Here is a 19,216-nt window from a genome sequence, read left to right on the forward strand (position 1 = left end):
CTTTGGTCTGTCTCTCAATCCTTTGAAGATACCTAAATATAATTCTTTTGAATTCCTTATCAGAGAGTTCCAATGCTGCTTCTTCCTCAGGAATATGTTCTGGGTCTGTATCCTGTTCTCTTGTTTCTACAACTTTATCTTGCTTCTTTGTGTGGACTGTGATGGTCTGTTGTGTCCAAGGCATCATGGTATTATATTAAGATCTCTGTTAATTGTTTGTGAATAGAAGACAAGGGTGATTCAGGCTCTTCTTGGTGTTTTTTTATCATTCGCCCATTGGTGGACATGGAGGTGCTTGCTGGCTCTTGCTTAGTAAGTGAAGTTGCAGGAGGTGTTGGTGTACTTGTATCTTACGGGGACTGTTGCTGTCTTCCGCTCAGTTAGACAAAGATTACAATTGAATAACCATCAAAAAACTAAAAGCACATGTACAAAAAATACACCATGTAATCACACAGGAACAGTAACCCAAAAGAAGAAAAAGGGGAGGAAAGAAGAAGAAAATCTGCAATATCAGGGGATAGCACACTAAGAGAGAAAGGGTAGAGAAGGAGAATAATGAAGAGAAAAATGGGAAAAATGAAAAAAAAAAAAAAAAACAAGGAATGGGGTTAACCACGAGAAAAGAAAAAGGAGGGAAAAAAGAGAAGGGAAAAAATAATTTTAGCTAGGAAGTGAGAAAAGAAAAAAAGTATAAACTAGAATCTGGGAGCAGAAGAATAGTAAAAAGGACAGAAGTATTAATAATAGTAGTAGTTTTAAAACAGACAAACAGAAACCAAATAAGCACCAGAAAAAAGAATGAAAAAAAGAAGAAAAATAAAAATTTAAAGCAAGGAAAAAAAAAAAAATCGACGGAGGACAGGGCAGGGCACCCAGGCTCTGTCCATGCACACAGACTGGCATGGAGTTCCTGCAGACCCAGAAGGTGGGTGAGGGTAGGGGGTGGCTGCACCTCTGTTCACCAAGCGGGTGTGGGGTATAAGAGTAACAAAAGGAATGTCGCCCCTTTTCAGTCATGCAGGTACGGAGAGGTCTTGGGGTTACTGGAAAGCAGAACCTCTTCTTAAGCCCCTGGAATCTGGTAGAGTGCTGTCTCTAGGTTGTGTCTAGCTGCTAGTTACATGTTGATTTGTTTTGTCTTCGTTTTATGGTTTAATATTTTGAAAAGGTGAATCTGGTGTGTTTTATTATTGATTCAGGTATGTTGGGTTGCTCTGCTATTTTCTTTTTGATAGTGTAATCACTGTGGAATGTGGGTATGTGTTTCTATTTGTCGTAAAGAGGGTTTAGAGTTCGAAGCGGGAGGCTTTAAGGTAATTGGCTGAATATGGTTTCTTCTATTGAATGAGTGAAGTTACTGGCCGAGATGGTGGGTGCAGAAGAAGGAAAGCTTGTTGTTGCTAGGGTCGGTTTCTAGGGCTTTGCACAGGCTGTTATTGATGACCTAGTTATTTACAAGACCGCAGCTCAGTCTCAGGAAAGATTACCATTATTAGGGAGTTGACAGTTTCCGCCAGGCTCAGGCACATTCAAAGACCCTGCCTCTGAGGCCCCTCTGTGCCACAAAGCCGATCCAAGGCAAATTTCTGGGACTGCACTCATCCGCGGCTTCCTCTTTCTCTCCCTGCCCCGTTTTCCCTCAGTGCTGGCTCAACCCCGCCAGACTGCTAATGGCTGATACCACCTACCTGCAGTGCCAAAGATGCTTGCGATTTCAGCTGTGTTGGAGTCAGGGGAGGACCCGCCAGCAAACTGCGGACCTGATACCAATGACAAAGATAAGCACAATGTCTCCCAGGCTGACCCAAGCCCACCCAGGGACCCGCTGAGAGGGGAGCAAGCTCGGCCTTCTGGCACAGCAGTGAGCTCTCCGCCTGAGTCTCAGCGGTGCTGCACATGCCCTTTTGGACTTTGTTGTTGTTGTTGTTATGTGCCGTTGAGTCGGCCCCGACTCATAGCGACCCCTCCTTGGGTTTCCGAGGCAGTATCACTACGGAAGTAGGATTGCCCAACCTTCCTTCCGAGGAGTGGCTGATGGATTTGAACCGCCAGCCGTCTGGTTAGCAGGCAAGTGTCTTAGCCACTGTGCTACCCAAATTAGCACTGAAATCAGGTGTTGGCAGCAGATCCTGTGGGCCATTTGCTGGGATATTGGAGTGGTCGCTGGTATGCTGATATAGGGTGTCTTCTTGGCTCACGGGGATGTCAGGTGACCACCCTCACCCACCAGTCAGTGACTGCCCCAGGGAAGTTTCCAGTGGCCTTTCTTGGCTACCCATCTGTCCTCTGCCAGGTAGCTCTTTCTTAAGCAATCTCCCTGTGTCTTTCCTCTAATTCTATTCTTCTGTGTTTGGTACACTCTGATTCAGTGAGTTGTTCAGAGCACTGAAATCCTTAATTCCAGCTGCTGTACCTAGTTGTTCAAGCACATAGATGCTAGAGGGAAATAGCATGGTGCTTACTGACAAGAGTGCATTTTGCATCCAAAAGTACATATCTTTATGTAATGTGTTGAAATATTTTAATATTTGATTAATTTTGTTTTTTTCCCCCTAGAAATGTTTCCTGGAGAGACTTCAGTTCTCCTGCTTCAGTTTGAATAGCACAGCTGTTATCCTGGGAATTTTCTTTGCCTTCTTTCTGTCTTAGATTCCCTGGTGCTTAACGTTCTCCTGCCCCTTGGTTTTACTCCTTTGGTACATTTTTTCAGGAGCTTTCTGATAATGGGTTTATGGGAGAAGGCAGTTTTGAAACCTTGGATATATAAAAATATTTTTATTCTATGCTCACATTTAATTTTTATTTTGGCTGGATAAAGCATTCTAGGCTTAGAATAATTTTAAGCCTGAAATTTGAAACATTATTCATTTTTTCCTAGAGTTTCTGTTGAGAAATCTAGTGCCATTATGAATGATTCCTCAATCTTTGTGTGTGACCTCTTTCCTCCATGGATACTTTGAGAATCTTTCTTTTATCCCTAAGATCCTGAAATTTCAAGATAAATGTACTTTGGTGTAAGTTTTTTTTTTTTTTTTTTTAATCTTTTGTGCCAGATACTAAGTTTTTTCTCTTCCATTTTCTCTGTTCTCTCTTCATAGGCTTTTTTAGTATGTTAATCTTCCTAGATTAATTATCTTTTCTTATTTTCATCTTTTTTACTCTACATTTTTTGCTTAACTGTACCTTTTAGTCCTTCTATAGAATTTTATATTTCTGCTATCTTGTTTTTCATTTCCAAAAATCCTTTTTTGTTCATTCAGTGTTCATCTTCTTTTTTAAAATATACCTTGATTTGTTTTAGTTGTAAATCTTTTATTGTTTGAGGATAGTATGATTTTTAAAAGGATTTTTCTTCTGTTTATTTTCTGAATTCTTTCCTTTTTGTGGTTATACACTTTTTCATATCAAAAGTTTTCTGTCTTGTCAGCTAAGGTTATTACATATGTTAACAGATCAGAATGTACTTTCTGAGTGAACAATTGTCTTAAGGGTAGTAATCCAGAAAATGGAACATGCTAATTCCTGTTCTCGGACTAATAAATGAGATAAATTCCTTAATCTCCCATGAAGGAATGATTTGGGGTGGGGCCAGGGAGAATTGAAGAACAAATACTTCCCCCTTACTTTCTCTATGAAAGATCTTTGTATTATATAAAATTATTTAAGAATGAAGGCACTTTGGTAGGGGAACTGATGTATATAGTTCAGACACGTGGTGTTATATAGCTGATGTGCTACATTCATGGTTTCAAATATCAGAAGATTAAGATCATTTTTGTCAAATGAGAGGTTTTTTAAAATTCGTGGTTTGGCACTGCTTAATGTGCTAATTTTCTGCTATATAGATTAAAGAGAGATTACGTGTTTTTGGTACTAGACTTCCAGAAAATGGGATTGATGTTTTGAGTATATTTCTCTTGCTTTATGAAAGGAAGCACTTTCTGTTTTTAGAACGTATTCTACATAAGTTCTCATGTATATATTTATTAGCTTTTTCTTTGAAGGTGCTACTGTGTGGATTTGAACTGCTAACCTTTTGGTTAGTAGCCAAACGCTTAACTGTTTGCACCACCTGGGGACTGATAATCTGTTAGATTTTTAAATTTAAAAGAAGAAAAAATCCTAACATTTAATAGCTTAAAAACTACAGTCATTTTTATTGCTTGTAATATCTGTGGATGGGCTGCTGTGGCCTGCAGTTGGTGGGTGCTGATTTTGTCTAATCCAGAAAACTCTGATTTTAAATAATGAAATTTTTCAGTTTCCACATTTGAAGTTTAATTCAAATAAATATAGTTTTCAGCTTTCTCTGGAGACTTAGTTTTTGTGATTTAGGTTTTCTGGCCCAAAGATCTCTGGATGGAAGAAGGGCAAGTAACACTTGTTTAAAATTTATTCTGCTGGTTACAACCTTGATAGTTTGGAAGAATTGGAATGGGCTCAAGATTATGCTTTCTTAGCTGTGAAATGATATTTCAAGTATATGAATGAACACCAAGGAAGATTTTCATCCTGTTTCATGGTGCCTAAGGCATTTGACTGCTAACCAGAAGGCTGGCGGTTCAAATCCACCAGCCACTCCTTGGAAGGAAGTTTGGGCAATCTCCTTCCGTAGGGATACCCCTTGGAAACCCAAGGAGGGGTCGCTCTGAGTTGGATCTGACTTGACAGCAGTGAGTTTGGTTGGTTTTTGGCTTAACTTTTAGTTAAAACCAGTTTTTAAGAATAGACAGACTCACAATCTGACAAACAAGGGAATGGAGGAAGGAGTTGTTAGGATCCTGAGCACATTACAAAGGACTGGACCCAAGGTTTCTGACAGGTAGGAATATATTTGGCAAATTTTAATGTCCTTTTTGCTTTAAAATTCTAAATGAAAAATATTTCAGAAAAGATAAGAGTTAGATGTTTAGTTATTAACAGTGAAACAAATAGGCTTGCAGGCACCTTCTTACAGATGACGTAGTAGCAACTATTCATTCATTCATCTAACCTTGTTAAAGGAAAGTTTCAGGTTAATACAAGCTTGCCTTTTTGCATTGCCAAACTTCATTTTTATTAGAGTGTTTAATTTTTTCTTTTGATAATTAAGAATTACCATTATTTGACTTTTAATCATTGTAATGTATAATAATCCTGTTAGTGCTCAATGATACATGTGTGGCTATTTGGATTTAGTAAATTCCTCTGTTCCATTATCTTTTACTTTTTGCCTAGAACATTAGCCTTTTAATTGATCTCTGCATGTCCCTTCTGGTTACCCCTTTCTTCTAATCAGGAAGATCTTTTAAAAAAAAGTCAAGTCAAGCAGTTTCCTTGTCTGTTATGACAAAATCCAAAATACGGCTGATCTTTATCTGCTTCTTGCAGCACCCAGGCACTTGTATCTGTAAGCTTTTTTTATTTTTTTTTTTAACAACAAAAAAAAAATAAACTCTGTTCTCTTTTTCCTAAACCATACACACATTGACTTTCTTTAAAATATTCCAAATCATCAAACTCTCCCAAACTGGAAGCTTTCGGGCATGTTATTTGTTATTACTCTTCTCTCAAATCTTTACTTCATTCTTACTTAGGACCTTAGGTTATGCAAACAGTTTGTATTTGACTACTAGCCTAAAGGTTGGTGGTTCGGACCCGTTCTGTGGTGGGCTGGAAGAGAGACCTGGCAATCTGCGTCCTTTAATCTGCCAGGAAACCCCTAAACCTATGTATCAGTTCTACTCTAACACATGGGATCTCCATGCATTGGAATTGACTCTGCAGTAATGGGCTCCTACCACATCTCTGCCTTATTAATTGCTAATGATCCTTTAGTCGTCGTTGTTGTTGTTATGTGCTGTTGAGTCGGACCTGACTCATAGCGACGCCTCCTTGGATTTCCGAGGCAGTATCACTACGGAAGTAGATTGCCCCATCTTCCTTCTGAGGAGCAGCTGGTGGGTTTGAACCACCAGCCTTCTGGTTAGCAGTCAAGTGCCTTGATCCTTTAGTCGCAACATAAATATCACTTCCTTAGATATACCTTATCAGACCCCCTCTTCCTCCCCTTTTTCTGCTCCATTATAAATTTAGGGCTCTCTTGTTAAAGTTTCTCAATATTATTCGTATTGTATGTAATTATGATTAAGTATTTATTTATGTGATTAATGTTTGTCTTTACCTTTAAAATGTAAATTCCGTGGTAATAGAAAACTTATTTTTGTTCACTACTCTTTACACAATAACTAACACAGTACTGAAACTGCTATAACAAATCTAAGATACCATTGGTTATAAGGTATACCCTGATTTCAGAGATGTTAAGATGTTAAAAAAAAATACCCAATAGCATTAGCACAACATTATCTTAAGATGTTCTGATTTCAGAGATGTAAAAATGTGGGGGAGAAAAATGTGCTTTTGAATCAGTAACATATGATATAATGCTGTTGTTATCTGCTGTCCAGTCAGACTTGACTCATAGTGACCCCTCCTTGGGTTTCTGAGGCAATATCACTACAGAAGTAGATTGCCCAACCTTCCTTCCGAGAAGTGGCTGGTGGGTTTGAACTGCCAGCCTTCTGGTTAGCAGTCAAGTGCCTTAGGCATTGTGCTACCAGAGTTCCTTGTGATATAATAGACATCTTTATATAAGAATTATGAAAAACCCAGTTTCCCATTATCTGAGACTATAAAGGCATTTCTTATTTTCTTTGCGATAGACTTCATTTTTAAATAGTATGTTTTCTCAAAATTACCTTTTTGGTTAGCTGGTCAAGTGGTGAATCAGATGAACAAGAAGCTGCAGACAGGTTTTACAGAACCAGAAGTGTTGCGGATATTCTGTGATGCCTGTGAAGCTGTTGCAAGGTTACATCAGTGTAAGACTCCAATAATTCACCGGGATCTGAAGGTAAGACTTTTAGAAAACTAATGGGTTAAGTAACTAGGTTTAAACTTTGGAATTAAAATGTTGTTAGACTGTTTTCCATAAACCAGGTTTTATTACCTATACACAGATTTTCTGCTACGTTAGTGGAGGTCATGTAAAGAAGACTGACTGTGCATTTAAAATTGTGCTTTCCATGACCCTGATGTTTCTAGCATGGCCACAGTTTCTAGCATGGCTTTTGTGTCCCCCACTTTGCTTCTCTGTTTTACTTAGTTAGCTTCTTTGAAAGGTTTTATTTGGACAAAGTGTGAGCATCGTTGACACTGGTTGAGTGACCTTCACATCATTATTCTCTCAGTTCAACACATTGCTCCTATTTGCTGTAATTCATACTAGGGTGTTTTTAGGAGAAATTGGAGGATCCTGGTAAATGGATCTCTTTACCTATAATTTAGAGGTCTTTAAGATCACTTAATTTAATCTTCTTGTTGGTTCCTGACCCATTGTTATCTGGTACCCAGGTATTGCAGTGGAGAAAGTTCTGGAAGGGTATTGAAAATCCCTGGTATCATATTGCCACAGCTGTAATTTATATGGTACCCTTTCTGATGCCCACAAGCACTAAGATTACAAAAATTCTCCCTCCTGAAATGCTTTATGCCCAGATATATCCTAATGGCTAATCTTTTCCCTCCTTCAAGTCTGCTTAGATTTACTTTCTCAGTGAGTCCTATGCTGAGCCACCCTATTTATAATTGCAACTTGACAGTCCTACTCTCGACCTGATCTGTTTTTCATTAGCACTTTTATCCCTTTCTTAAGAAATGATATAATTAGCTTATGTATTGCTAGTTGTTTATTGTCTGTCTTTTCCTGTTAGAATGTAAGTGTCACAAGGGCAAAGATTTTTTTATTTTCAGTTATGATATATATGAGCATTTAGAACAGTGCCTGGCACACAGCAGTAACTCAGTAAATATTTCCTGAATGAGTGAATTACAATTCTGGCTGATTGTACAAAGCTTAGGAAAGTTTACAGTTCTCTTATGATACAAGAGAGTAGAAGATGTGACGTGGAATGTAGATTGTTAGCCATGAAAGCACCGTCTAGAGAACCCTGTGGTAAAAGGATGTAAGCTTAAAGAAGGGCTGAAATGTATCACTACAGATCTTAGTTCCTGAACTTGGGTAACCAATATAGCTCATCTCAGTTCTTCTGAATATGCAACTTTACCTTTTCTCTAATAACTTGATATGATTTTTTTCCTATTAGATCTCATTAACTTTTCTCATCCTAAGCTGGTATTTTCAGCTCAGTCTTCTTAATTTAAAATTTAGAAGGCATTAAACTGCAACTGCGTGATTTTGTATATTTCATACATTTTGTTCCTTTTAGATGTGTAACTTTATGTTAACGTGCATTTGTGTTTAAATCTTTTTTAAAAATAGACTAAACTGAAATATAAGGGACCCTGGTGGTGCAAAAGGTTTAAGTGCTTGGCCGCTAACCAAAAAGTTGGTGGTTCGAACTCACCCAGCAGCTTGGCAATAGAACTACCTGGCGATGTGCTTCAGTAAAGATTTCTATCAAGAAAAACCTGTGGGGCAGTTCTATCTAGTCTGTCACATGGGGTTGCTGTGACTTGAAATCAGTTTGATGGCACCTCACAACAACAGCAAAATGAAATACAGAAGAAATATTGTAAAATAAGAAGAGTTTTAAATAGCTAACTTTTGTTAACTTGAGAATTAAGAGCTATTATAAGTATTTTTGAATGTTTACCATGTGCCAAGCACTGTTTAATCTTTAATCCTTCATAGCAACTCAGCAAGATAGTTATTCATTGCCTGCATTTTACAGTTTAGGAAACTAAGAAAGGAGGCATTACTCAGGACTGTCTGCTTCCTACTATTTTTTCTGTCTCACATTATATTGAGTCACCTGAAAGACACCAGAAAAGAAACTGTAGTGTGAGTATTTTGAGAGTGAAAATAAATGAATTTGCTCTTCTTAGAATGTATCATAAAATAGATATTATGAAAAACAATGTAACAATAACAAGCAAGTTTTTTTTTTTTTTTTTTAATTGTGATTTGGGTGAAAATTTACAGAACAAATTCACTTTCCATATAGCAGTTCACATACACTTTGTCTCATAACATTTACTACAATTTACCCCAATGCAACAGCTCCCCTCCCACTTCCTCCCTATGGTTACCCTTGCTCCCTGAGCTGTCTCCCTGTGCATAAACAACCCTTCTTTCTCCCATGATTGTTCTCTCCAAGGAATGTATCTACCTCAGGTAAATGTTCAACTCACATGCCTGTCTTTTGTTTGGATGGAAGCCACAGGTGTAGGTTCAATTCCAGACCTGAAGGGCAGCTAGGGGCCATAGATTCCACCAGGCTCTATCAGACCAGCAAACCTGGTCCCCCTCCCCCTTTTTTTCCAAGTGATTTTGAGTTTTGTTCCAGGATCTCCTATATAGATGGCCCTCCAAGTGGTTGACAGTGGTAACCAGGCACCATCTAGTTCTTCTGGTCTCATTGTCATGTGGGCTGTGGATTGCATGCTGTACCAGTAGCTAGGACTAATTGTTTCCATCAGTCTTTGGGTTTCAGCATTCTTCTTTGCTCTGGGTGAGGAGAGACCCATCGTAGCATCCAGATGGCTGCTTGCAAGCTTCTAGGATCCTAGTCACTACTCGCCAAAGTAGGAGGTGGAACAATGTTTTGTGTAGTATGTTATGCCAGTTGAGCTTGATGTCCCCTGCGACTATGGTCCTGAGCCTACTGGTTCAACTACTCGGTCCCTCTGGGTAGCTGGTTGTGACCAAGAAGTGACTACAACCTTATCCCTTGTCAGCTCTACTATACACCTTGGAATTCTTACAGATCATGCAAATATAGGACCATTGTCTGCTAACCCTATACATGGTCTTGGGTACACTCTCTGCTTCATGTTGTTGTTGTTGTTATGTGCCATCGAGTCGGCCCCGACTCATAGCGACCCCTCCTTGGGTTTCCGAGGCAGTATCACTACGGAAGTAGGATTGCCCAACCTTCCTTCCGAGGAGTGGCTGGTGGGTTTGAACCGCCAGCCTTTTGGTTAGCAGTCAAGTGCCTTAGGCACTATGCTACCAGAGCTCCTAGATATTGTTATAGATAAGAAAAAGAAAACAAATTGTCAGAGTCTATACAGCGAGTGCCACATTCAGAAGAAGGATGTCAAATAGACCTTGCGTAAAAGCAGATAACCAGAAAGGTCTTTATGTGTACTTTATTGACTGTGCGAAGACATTTGACTGTGTAGATCATAATAAATTACGGACAACATTGCAAGAATGGGAATTTCAGAACACTTCTACATAGACCAGGAGGCAGTCTTTTGAATAGAACAAGGGGATACTGTATGGTTTAAAACCAGGAAGTGTGTGCGTCAGGGTTGTATCCTTTCCCCATACTTATTCTATCTGGGTGCTGAGCAAATAATCAGAGAAGCTGGACTATGTGAAGAACAGTGTGATATCAGGATTGGAGGAGAACCATTAACAACTCTGGGATATGCAGATGACACAACTTTGCTTGCTGAAAGTGAAGATGACTTGAAGCACTTACTGATGAAGATGAAAGACTAATCTTCAGTATTTCTTCAACATAAAGAAAACAAAAATTCCCAAAACTGGACCAGTAAACAATATCATGATAAATGGAGAAAAGATGGAAGTTCTCAAGGATTTAATTTTACTTGGATCCACAATCAGTGCCTATGGAAGCAGTAGTCAAGAAATCAAACGGCACATTGCCCTGGGCAAATGTGCTGCAGAAGACCTCTAATTTAACAGCGGAGATGTCACTTTGAAGAGTTAAGTTTCACCTGATTCAGGCTGTCCTCCTATCAGTAGCTTCATATGTATGTGAGAGCTGGACAATAAATAAGGAAGAGCACAGAAGAATTGATACCTTTGAATTGTGGTATTGGCAAAGAATATTGAATGTACCATGAACTGCTAGAAGAACAGACAAATTTTTCATGGAGGAAGTACAGTCAGAATGTGCCTTAGAAGCCTATATGTCCAGATTTTGCTTTTCATACTTTGGTCATGTTGTCTCTGAACAAGGATATCACAGTGGGCAAAGTAGAAGGCCAGCGAAAAGGGGGAAGACCCTCAACAAGATGAATTGACACAGTGGCTGCCATGATGGGCTTAAGCATGGCAATGATTGTGAGGATGGCACAGGAGAGGACAGTGTTTTGGTCTGTTGTCCACGGGGTTGCTATGAGTCACAACAGACGTGACAGCACCTAATACCAACACACATGCTAGTAAACAGCAAAGCTGGATGTTGAGCTCATTATCTTATTTTCTGGAAACTATGCATGGAATTGTTTTATTTTTGTTACTAAACTCTGATCTTCAAGGTAAGACGCAAGGTCAAATTTGTGTTCTTCATTGTAGCTTTTTTTAGATAAAAACAGCATTAGGAGTTAATCAAATGTAGAATTTACATGATTTTCATTACTAAATAAGCAGATGTATCAGAAAAGGAGAAAAATGGAGGTATGGTGAGAGAGAGAAGCTGGACTATGCTTCCCACTAAATCTCTTTCATAATAGCAGTTTGGGAGCAGATTTAGGGTTTCTCGCCACTGCATAAACTGTCATGGGTGGGAGAAGCTCTTCCTTGCTCTTAGTTGGACAAACAGTAGATACAGTAAAGTTTATTTTTGTTCTGGTTCATTTGTCCTTATAATTTGAGATGGCTTACACCTATACACATGTGGCATAAACCCTTCAGTCTTTATTTTATAAAAGCATAGTTTTCACTTTTAAAATACTGCTAATTACCCCCTCCCCTTTTTTTTTAAAGGTAGAAAATATTTTGTTGAATGATGGTGGGAACTATGTACTTTGTGACTTTGGCAGTGCCACTAATAAATTTCTCAATCCTCAAAAAGATGGAGTGAACATAGTAGAAGAAGAAATTAAAAAGTAAGTGCCATTTTTATTGCACTTTGTCTCATGAGAATTTTAGTTAGCTTGAGTCTGACCAGCTCTGCTGATACAAATTTTAGATACTCCATTCATAGATTTCTTCAAAAGGTTTCAATGCTACAGAAACAGATTAACTGTTCTCTTATCAGGAAGTACATTTTACCACGAATACAGTTTTTCATATACATTGTAAACAGATTATAAAGAAATTTGTTAAATAAGCTGTAGTAATCAATGTGAGTAATCATTAAAGACAGTTTGAAGTGATTGTTGAGTTCATTTAAACACCTGTGTTTTTACTGATACTGAAGACTTGTGCTTATTAGGAAAAATTAAATTACTTGAAAACATTTATGCTTTTACTTTATATGTGTAATATTAAGAAGGCTGATTTCCCTATGCACTGAAAGCTATGTGCAAAATATAAATGTTAAGACTGTGTCAAGAACTTTTACTTTATAATAGTATGCTGGAAAGTTCTGTGGTAGAAATGTAAGTCATACCTGCTTAATGTTTTTTCAGTCCATGGTTATGAGACCATCTGTGAGGACCTTTTCCTAACTTCTGTTACCTAGTTTTAGAAAATGAAACTATTTGTAAATCTTAGATCACAAAGTGATACAGAATGCATAAAGATCTCTCAGAATAGGTATTTCTAATTATTTATCTTTCCTAAATTGTCTTTCATCTCTTCTTCACAAATTTTCAATTGTTTAAGACTATATAGAAGCTAGGAGCTCTGGTGGCTCAGTGGTTAAGGCATTCGACTGCTAACCAAAATATTGGAGGTTGAAACCCACTGGCTACTCTGTGAGAGAAGAATGAGGCAGTCTGCTTCCCATATGGATTGTTAGCCTTGGAAAACCCTATGGTACAGTCCTATTCTGTCCTAAATGGTCCTAATGAGTTGGAATTGACTCAGCAGTGGATTTGGTTTGTTTTTTTTTTTTGATATAGGAACTACTATTGAAATGCAGCATTTCAGAAATAACTCCAGTGAAGCTGATATTTTTGTTATAGTTAGGTGCCATCAAGTTGGTTCCCACTAATAGGGACCCTGTGTACTACAGAATGAAGCAAATGCATGAGTTCACATCTGATATTACTCTGCCTCATTTGTATTTATCCTATGATGATTATGTTAGATTCCATAAAAAGAAACTTCTTAGTAAACATGTAAACGTTCTGAAGAACACAAGGACAATGAATTGTTGACTTGGCTTCAGGGGATATATGTATACACATATAATTTTTTAAAAAAAGTTACAGATTTATGATGTATGGTGGTTACCATCGATCTTACTGAAACATCTCATTCTTACTGTTGCAGATACGTGGTACAAAGTTCAGTTGAACTTGCATTAGTAATGAACCCAAGTTCATGAAGGGTTCTTGTACTTTGTGGCTCAGATAAGGAGTTAGCAGGCTAACCATTTGTTCAATTAACATGGATTTATTTAATGCCTATAATATAGCAGACAGTGTTCTTGACGTTGGGATTATAACAGTGAAACAGAAGTCCTGCTCTCATGCCACTTAGATTCTGGCTTCTTAGGTCATTCTTTTGCAGTAGTATCATTCAGAATGTCTCACTGGTCAAGCTAATTTGGAAAGGGCAAGATGGTGGAATGTTAATGTTTTTGGTACTACTTTAAGGGAAAAAATATATATATAAACACTCAAAATGAATCTAATATTATGCTATGATATAGAAAGCATGTAATTTCTGATAAATTCTGGCATAAAATTTGAGTACTACTTCATTAAAATATTCTGTTCAGAATAGATTTGGGGTTTTTATATTTGTTGATGGTATCTTTTAATTCCAAGTAGTTTATGATGGTGGTCAGTATTAGAAGTATAGTTACCTACTGCCATTAGTATAATTAGAATTATAGCAACTAGATTACTTTTAAAACAATGCCAATTATAAAAACAAGCCCAAAGAAGATTTCCTGTGTGGAAGGAAGTATGTTAAGGGTCCATAAGTGAATTATTTGAGAGGGTAGAAGTTTTAATTTTAAATTAACAGGCTAAAGTATTTTGATAAGGAGACTATTATAGTTAAAATGTGTTATTTCAAATAAGAAATTCAAGGAAAATTCTATATTGCCATTATTTAAAATGTTTCTAATATAAAATAAATAAGTTTTTATATCTTTTTAGGTGCTGTTGCACTTGTTAAATAAAAATGTATATAGCTATTTTGTATACATGTTACTGAACCTGAACATTTTTGCAGTATTTTATGAAGAATCAATGTGGTGCCTGTCTGTTTATATCTCCACTCCATTTCACTTATTTACTGCCAGGTACACAACTCTGTCATACAGAGCCCCTGAAATGATCAACCTTTATGGAGGGAAGCCTATCACCACCAAGGCTGATATCTGGGTAAGGCCAAGAAAGGCTGGCATTTGCTCTAGCTAAATAAGAAATTCTGAATTCATTTGACTACCCCCCTACTCCGTCTAAAGGCATTTCCTAGTAAGTGGAGATTTGGTGTAGAGTAGAGCTGCTTACTCAGGAGAAGAAAATATTAGAACATTTTATCCTCTCAAGCATGAGATAAAAAATATCTGCCCCCCAAAAAAGGCAAATAAAAGACTTCCCTATAGTGTAATTTTTTAACAGTGTTTTTTAGAATTTAGATTCTATGAGTGTTAACATTTTTCTTTTGAGTGGTTGCTCACAGTTTAGAAAAGCCAGACATAACAATTAAGTTATTATACTAAATTGTTTTCTGGAGTGCTTTAGGATCTTACCATTTTTTCTAATTTTTCAATATTTTCTAATTATAAACTTAGCATTGACTTATTTCCATATATTAAGATTTGTTACAATTTAGCTTGTAAGTCTAGATTGAATTATGTGACAGATCATGTTTCTTTATAGTTTAACTTTATGATAGAAGCTCAACAGCTCTTTAGAACTCATTTCATAAACAAAATACATTTTGGTTGTATTTAATATACTAGCAGGAAATTATTTTAAATGTGAATTCATTTAAATTCAACAATAATTTAGCCGTATCTATCACTGGTCACCATATTAGGTATGGGAGAGTAAAATTTCTTTGAAATCATTGTAGACTTTACAAGAAAAGTCAGATTTATACTGTTGCCAACATACAGTGTTCAGAAAGTAGTTGAACATAATACATGAAACCAAATGAATATCTCTTGGTTCTTCTCTCCTGGTTTCCTCCCTATTTAGGGTAGAGTGCCAAACGAAATCTTAGAGAGACGAATAGCCTTGTAATGTAATTAAAAAAAATACCATCAATATAATTTCATCTGTCTATATACCATACACATTTTTACCAGATTCTTAAAATACAGAGTTTTTGGATTTTAACCATATACATGGTTATGCATACAAACTATAAATAAGTTATGTTAATATGATATGCTTGTAGATTACCAGCATCTGTAATTGAAACCTGGTTTGTTTTCCTTAGCACTAACCTGTGGCTTATTAAATGGCTTATAGTAAACACAGTTTATGTATAGTATAGGAGGCAAATTGAATTGTATCTTGTCTTACAAAATGAAGATACTAGAAGAGGTGACCTGGTTGTCTTTTCTGGCTGAATTTTGTGATTGCCCTTGAATTCCATATGATCTGAAAAGAGTACTTCAGTAGTAGAGCAAACAATAGATAGCATAGCTCAACTATTCATTTGAAATCATCAGGGGTTGATTTAAAAAAAAAAGTTCTCTAAACATACAATTGTAAGCTGATATTTGAACACAAAAAGGAATCCATTCATTTTTGGGTGTCAGAATGAATACACATAGCAGGCATATTAAGTTGTCAGTACTTTTAAATTTTATACCACTTACAGATTAGTTACAATAGATAATTGAGCATAGCTGTGGAATTACAAATAGCTACTTAAAGATAATTTAAAAAAAAGAAAAAGAAAACCAGAAAATAGTACTATGTTTATGTGCTTGAAAAGGATACAAGTTTAATTTCCATGATGCCATCTCTATCCTTGTCTTATTTGGATGAAATAAAAGCATGCTACAACGTTTTAAGTGTAAATTCTGGGACATCCAGAAAAAGTATTTAATTGGAATTAGTAAAAAATTGTATTTCTGATTCTGTTTCAGAGAGTTATATTGAGCACTTTGTATTTTGGAAGTTTTTTTTTTTTTTTTTTTTAATAACTTTGACACTTCCATTATAGGTCATTTTTATTCTGAGATCTGGGATGGTGATTTTATTAATCATTCAGAAAATTCAGTAGGAGATACTTCATATTACTTTTTAATGAGGAAAATTGAAGATGATAATATTCAGCCTTCATAATCAGGTCATTTGTTCCCTCCTGTTTCTTGAACAGTTCTCATTATATCAAATGGATAAAGAGAGAAATGGCTTTGGTCTGAAAAAATTCGTATGTTCACACTATGTGAAGCAGAGTTGGCTTTATGGCTTTTAAGTTTACTGGCATTGCTAAAATTAGCTAGATTGTTACCTCCATAATATTTTCTTTAACAGAAGACACATTTCTAAAAATTTGGTTGACAATATAAAACTAGCTAAAATGCAGATATGTTTTGCCTAGACTATCACATTTTCATCTGGGCAGTTTAAAAAGAAAAAAAGATATAATTCCATGCAGATATTATAGCTTTTTTTTTTTTTAAGTGCTCTTAAGAGAGCCTTATGCTCAATTTGTTGGATATATGTTGAAATACAGAAGAATCATAAATTAAAGACAACAAAACAAATTGGAGTGGTTATTTCTATTCATTATTTTTACAGTTTTATTAGATGCATTATATATTAATCCAGTAACGTTTCTAATTTATTGAAATTTATGTATTTTTTTTAACTTTTCTCATTGGGAGAATGCTATCATATTGAAATGTTTTATACATTAACATTGTTGGATTCACAAAGATGTTTCTGTATACTATTATCTTCATGTTGTTCTTGTTATGTGCTGTCGAGTTGGACCTGACTCATAACGACCCCTCCTTGGGTTTCCAAGGCGATATCATTAGGGAAGTATATTGCCCAACCTTCCTTCTGAGGAGTGGCTGGTGGGTTTGAACTACCAGCCTTCTGGATAGCAGTCAAGGGCCTTAGTGTACTTGTTAACTACATTTGCTAAGTTGATGTGTGGAGAAAATCCAAGAAAGGAATCTGATTTGCTTATTTTTAAATAGAAGACCAAATTTCAGTATTGCTATATAATTATATACTATTAGATAATTTTATAATAATTTTATACAATCTAATGTTTGGAGTTGAAAATGCTCCTTAAGCTCTTAAGATTTGTAGTTGACACTTCTTGTAACAAAGCAGGAAGTCGCATTTCATTACTGCTCTTCAGGTTTCCCCTGTTAGCAGTTTGGCCAGAAATTTCATATGGTATTTTTCCAGACACAATTTGTGTTTTAAGATATTTTGCCTTCATTCACAACAAGTAGATTTATTGATGCTGTGCCGTTTATGAAGCCGTGCAAGTTAAACAGACAGCCTTTCCATTTCGGACTTTAATAATAGATTACCCAGATACACATATAATTAATTTAATATAGAATTTAAAATTACACAATTATGAACAGAAATGGATAACTAAGTGTTATAATATGAAGTGAGGATGTGTGCTTCATTGTGGTTGTCTAATAAATTTAACTGTGCTGGTTAACTCATGTTTGGAAACCTAGTATTTTAAACATGTTTTGTTATGACTTTAAAAGTGCTATTAGATGAAGCCTTGTGCTTACTTTGCTAATTACGTGATACTTATAAATAGATATCTGCCTTGTGGAAGAAGTAAATTTATAATTTTCTTTTTTTTAAAAAAATTATAAATTAGTTATATCATTCACAGTTTAGAGTTCTGTGATAGGATCTAATTCAGTAACTAGCCACAGGTGTGATAGAAAAACATGGAAATAATCTAGTTAAATTTATTTTAAAAAATTAAACATAATGAGGATTGTTTAAACAATAACTTTTGAAAAGATTGATCTAGTATAGAAACATTAGAATTTTGTTTTTGAAATAATATATTTAAATTTTGGTTTTGACTATTTTCATGTCTTATGGTTAAGTTGATTGCTTGAGTTCTGATGTTATTAATGTTTATTTGTTTTACAGGCACTGGGATGTTTACTGTATAAACTTTGTTTCTTCACTCTTCCTTTTGGTGAGAGTCAGGTCGCTATCTGTGATGGCACCTTCACCATCCCAGACAATTCTCGTTACTCTCATAATATACATTGCTTAATAAGTAAGTACTTGGTAAAATTTTTGAAGAAATTGTAAGATACTATATTTAGAGCCCGCTATTTACATCTCTTTACCTAAAAGCCTATTCTTTTTATTTCATGTTATTATGATTTTATGAAACTGTAGTAAAGATAAAACATGAATAAAATGATTAAAAGATTATTATTAGAATGAAAGCAGCCTAGTTATAGATTAGTAATATTTTTAAGCTCCTAGATAAGCTTTAGTAGTATTACAAGCAGAGTTTACATAATTAAGGAAACCAGAATTTCTGGAAGAACTTACAGCATAGCATTTAATTAGTCTTTGTACTTTTGACATCTAGATATCCTGATCTATTGCTTATTTGAACCGAAGTATGGCTGGTCCTAGGTTATAACTTAATCTTGCCACCCTGTTTAATATCAATACTTTATTGATTATGAAATAGTTAACAGAAAACACCTAAGGTAGTGTCAGAAGAGATAGTACTGTTGTCCCTTGATTCCAAAGAAAATTTCAGGTTTTTTTCCTACCTTCCTTTAAGATGGTTTTCCTTCTTTCTTGATAGTTAGTTTTACTTTTATATATGTATTTGGCACAATTTCTGAAAAAAGATGCTTTGGGGGAAGGAAAAGGGAAAATATATAGCTATTAGATATTAAATATATGTTAAGAAGCTACAGTATTTAAACAGTACCCCTCAATACAGTTTTAATTCAAATTTTCTAGCAATTCTACTGTTTTTTGCATTTTCAATTTCTCTGCCATAGTTTCCTGCTACATATATGAGTGGAATAGAAAGAGAGTCAGTACAAATATATTTCACATTTTGTACATGATAAAAATGCAGTTCAATTCAGTGGGGAAAAATAATACAATTTCTTAGACATTTAGGTACAAACTATAAAGTAGCTCCTACCTCATGCCTTATGCTAAAATTTCAGAAAGATCAAAGACTTAAATGTAAAAAATAAAACACAAATGTACTTGGAAAAAATAGTGTGAAATTATGTATAGGGCTTGAATGGGGAATTTATAAGTTAGAATCTAAATCCCAAAAACTGTAGAAGAAAGATTAATATATTTAACTATTAAATTTAAACCA

At 35.7% G+C, this 19,216-nt stretch overlaps 1 protein-coding gene across 1 annotated transcript in view; it reads left to right on the forward strand.

The window, feature by feature from the left end:
* Positions 1 to 19,216, forward strand: part of BMP2K (BMP2 inducible kinase) — a 254,462-nt gene that overhangs the window by 121,598 nt on the left and 113,648 nt on the right. The window contains exons 4-7 of the mRNA XM_007950371.2: positions 6,756 to 6,898; positions 11,750 to 11,871; positions 14,187 to 14,268; positions 17,998 to 18,130. Coding sequence (XP_007948562.1) covers positions 6,756 to 6,898; positions 11,750 to 11,871; positions 14,187 to 14,268; positions 17,998 to 18,130 — 480 coding nt within the window. The remainder of the gene's footprint in view (positions 1 to 6,755; positions 6,899 to 11,749; positions 11,872 to 14,186; positions 14,269 to 17,997; positions 18,131 to 19,216) is intronic.

This window comes from Orycteropus afer, unplaced genomic scaffold, assembly GCF_000298275.1.
Source record: "Orycteropus afer afer isolate SDZICR_OR568_19922 unplaced genomic scaffold, OryAfe1.0 scaffold00270, whole genome shotgun sequence".
Taxonomy (NCBI): Eukaryota; Metazoa; Chordata; class Mammalia; order Tubulidentata; family Orycteropodidae; genus Orycteropus; species Orycteropus afer.